This window comes from Electrophorus electricus, chromosome 3 (genome assembly GCF_041902795.1).
Source record: "Electrophorus electricus isolate QZ-2024a chromosome 3, ASM4190279v1, whole genome shotgun sequence".
In the NCBI taxonomy this organism is placed as follows: domain Eukaryota; kingdom Metazoa; phylum Chordata; class Actinopteri; order Gymnotiformes; family Gymnotidae; genus Electrophorus; species Electrophorus electricus.
This window is the reverse complement of record NC_137499.1, coordinates 911,043-915,000: the sequence shown is the minus strand read 5'-3', so window position 1 is coordinate 915,000 and position 3,958 is coordinate 911,043. Positions and strand designations below refer to the sequence as shown.

The 3,958-nt window shown below is 44.2% G+C and overlaps 1 protein-coding gene across 3 annotated transcripts in view; it reads left to right on the top strand.

The window, feature by feature from the left end:
- The window catches only part of rras2 (RAS related 2), a 22,952-nt gene extending 18,994 nt beyond the window's left edge, over nucleotides 1-3,958 (top strand). For all 3 annotated transcript variants that reach the window (XM_081708864.1, XM_027007424.3, XM_081708865.1), the window contains exons 5-6: nucleotides 292-410; nucleotides 1,501-3,958. In XM_081708864.1, coding sequence (XP_081564990.1) covers nucleotides 292-410; nucleotides 1,501-1,588 — 207 coding nt within the window. In that variant the 3' untranslated portion in view covers nucleotides 1,589-3,958. The remainder of the gene's footprint in view (nucleotides 1-291; nucleotides 411-1,500) is intronic.

Here is a 3,958-nt window from a genome sequence, read left to right as displayed (position 1 = left end):
TGGGCTTCTCAGAACCAGAGCCGTCTGGGAGCCACAGCTTTTACACAATCAGAGAAACATTTAGAGAGTTAGAGAACCACAGAACACAACTTCAGTAAAACAGCAAATCAAACCTGTTCTTTAAAGTTTCTGCAGGTCATGAAGCATGAAGGACATTTTCACAAACACACACACACACACACACACACACACACACACACACATATACACACAAACATGCACACACAGACATGCACAAACGCAAACACACACACACACACACACGGTGATGTGTCTCTGTCTCTGTTTCAGGTGTCTCAGGAGGAGGGGCAACAGCTTGCTCGGCAGCTGAAGGTCACATACATGGAGGCATCAGCCAAGATCCGCATGAACGTAGATCAGGCCTTTCACGAACTGGTCCGTGTCATTAGGTGGGTCAGACCCAACTGATCCGTGTCAGATCCTGACTACTTACTCTGTGCTCATTCCCTAATATCACCAGCAGGAGGCAGCAAACCCAGAGTTACACTGATACGCTGACGTATTTCACTGCTTGACCTCTCTTCTGCTGCTTTGGAGGGAAGTTTGTAATGAGGTCATGGGGTCTGGATCATCTGGCTTCGTTGTTGGCTGTTAAAACTTTGTGGGAAGTCCAGGGAATGCGGGTGCTTGTATAAGGGACTGTAAAGAATTGGAGGTTGAGGGCAAACACAACACGCGAGAGTGGACTGACTCATCGACTAGGGAAGCCATACTGAGAATAACGAAATGAACAGACAGGACAGAATAAATGAATAACAAGTTTAATATCAGAAACAAAGCAACCACAGAAACACAACACAAAATAGAACAAAGGAACAAAGAGAAGACTAACAGAATAACTGGGCAAGGACGATAGCTAGGCAACTAAGGAAGCTAAATCCAGGGGATGACGTATAAATCTAGGATGACCAGGGAAGGAAAATAATAAGGAATGGGAAGTAAAGAACCGGGATACTACAGCTAGACAAACGACACCAGAAAAGGCTGGTGGCGAGGGAAATGACTGGCAAGTGAAATCTAAATGGAACCGGTGTGACAGGAGAACAGTGGATGAGGAATGAGAACACTGGTGAATACAAGCAGGGATAGGAACTTAGACAAGCGCGCAGAGAGAAACTGGGAGAGAGAGAGAGAGAGAGAGAGAGAGAGAGAGAGAGAGAGAGAGAGAGAGAGAGAGAGAGAGAGAGAGAGAGAGAGAGAGAGAGAGCGAGAGAGGCCAGCAAATATGAGACGAGGGAACAAGGTTTAAGTAGAAATGCTAACGAAGGACCAATGAGGAACAGCTGGAGCTAAAGGGGAGGAGACAGGAAACCATAGAAACAGACGACAGCAGGAAAACAAGGAAGTGGTTTAGGTAGCCAAGGAAACAGGGGACGCTCCGGTCTGTGAGTGTGACAGGGACAGAACTCTGGCCCTTTGTGAGTAAGTGTTGTCAGTGTTAACATGCACGTCGGTAACATCTGTGATCAACCCTAACAGGAAGTTCCAGGAGCAGGAGTGTCCGCCTTCACCAGAGCCCACGCGCAAGGAGAAGGACAAGATTGGCTGCCACTGCGTGATTGTCTGATTGGCCTCTCACAGCTGCCTCTCACCCAGCTGCTATCACCAGTCCCAACCCCTCCACCCTGCCTTCTGACATCACATCCTGTGTGGATGAACCGCTGCCTTTCTACATGCGCATGTCTCCAGACAGAAAACAACAACAAATCAAACCAGAGCAGTCTCTCTCCCCGACTTCTCAGGGGTCTCCTGGACCTCTGGGACTTCACTAATAGAAGAACCAATCGGAAATAAATAAGTAAATAAAAACACCTGACTGAACTCACCATTCTAACTGCAGTTAGTGTACTGACATCAACATGACCTTTTAATCGCAAAAAGAAAGCGACGCTCATGCTCCAACACTAAACATCCGTTCCTGAAGGTGTGCTAAAAAAAAATCTTTTTTTTTTGTATTTTGAAGGATTTTAGATTTTGTTGCCTTATAGTAACCTTTTTTGAGGTGATAAAGTGGCTAAAAAATTGGCTAAAATTTTTCTTTTTTCTTGATGAAGGCTTTTGGTCTCTTTTTAATGTGACACAATCCTCTGAAGTTATACGTGTGGCGTGCCATTTCTGTCCTTCAACTACTGTACATCAAATGAAACTTTGCGTGCGTGGAAAATGCCTTTATAATGACATAACTCAGTTGCCACAGACAGTGTGCCGTTCATAAGATTGACATGCATTAAAGCAACGTGTTTGAATATGTAATGTACATAGATAGCCCTTAACCTTCTGTCATCTGTTACGCCTCATCAGCACTGAAACGAATGTGTAAACTCATGCCGAGTTTGGCCAGGTCAGTTTGAAACGCCATGTTCTGTCAGTCTGTCATGCTTCTGGTGAAATTCCAGTTTGAATTCTTTCAGTCCCAGAAAGACATTTAATGCATTTGCTACATGTTGTCGGGGGCTTGTTCCATGTGTCTTTGCCTCTGTTGAGACATCTACAGAGCGTCTCCTACTCAGGTTGCCCAGGACGCAGAATTCTTTCTGTGTTCCTTTGATGTTCCTGCATCAACACCAGTGCACAACACACCTTGGCTTCTGAACCAGACACCTCCAGAAAGGCCACCACTAACCAGAACCCTGGCTGTGGAAATGTCCCAGAGACGCCATATCTAAAATAACAGCATCATTTTTCAGGCCTTACTTTCTCACTCAGTGTTACACTAATAGCAGTCTGTTTTGTGTCTCTTAGATTGGTGTTAGTTTGGATAATATAGCTGTTTTTTTTGTTTGTTTGTTTGTTTGTTTTGTTTTTTTGAACTGCTTGGTTGAAACAGTTTGTGGAAACGTTTTTATGGGGAACACAAAACTGCTGATATCACTGTCTAACCGTGTGTACAAACCACGTGTGCAAAACACACAACTGTGTGTCATCCTTTTACTCACGCAGGTGAAACATGGCAGTCTGTTTCCATGAGGTGTGTGTGAGCTGTGCACTAGCAGTTGGTGTGTGAACCGTGTGCATGGTCTGTCACTGAGAAGATCACGAGACGCGTGTGACGTTCACACTGCCCCAGCTCTGTGTCTCACTGGACACTCATCGTACAGGTGACCATTTTCCTCCAGACATCATATCCTAAGGGTTTGTCACTATGGCGACATGTCATCTATATATTTTTGTTTGTTTGGTTTGTTTTTGTTTTATTTTAATGTGGTTTGTTTCATCTTTCTTTTTATCTTCCATGTGAGTATTTCTGTATGAGGAATACAAATAAACTTTTAGTTTTTGTGTTTTATCATCATGTATTATAAGACAAAAGATGGAGTGATCCTTTGAACGGACATGATTAAATGTTTTTACTATATGCTTTTATACATTATTTTCTTATCTGACTAGTTAACGAGTATTTTTCTATGTTTGTAAGTGAAATTGCCCTCAGCACCACTGTGTATATGTATAGAGGAGTGTTTCATTCTCTCAGTTTGGATTTAACTGAAAACTAGAGCAGACTGAAGGCCAGCCTTTGTTGAACTGTGGTCAGGAAGCGTCATCCTACTGTCCCTTTACTCCACTGTCCACTTGTGCCACCCAGAGAGTGTTAGACGCACCTGATCCGCCCACGGTGTCAAGTTGTCCTTTTACACTGAACTTAGACCAATTCTCCTCATTCGAGTCACATTCTAAACTGTTACCCGAGGAACCACAGAACTGACCTCAGATCAGAAGAAAGGGGCAGCTGTTGCCAGTGCACATCGGTGGCAGTGCTGTGTTGTCTTGGGGCTGATGAGAGTACGAGCTCAGTGACGAAGGGCGGAACCAGCGTAGGACCCGACACGTTTTTATCCAGCAGAGTTTGTGTACATCTAATCCATATGGTGTTTTTCTGCTTGCATCTGTTCCCAGCCCTTGTATAGCTTCTGGTGCTATAATAAAATCGATTAAACCA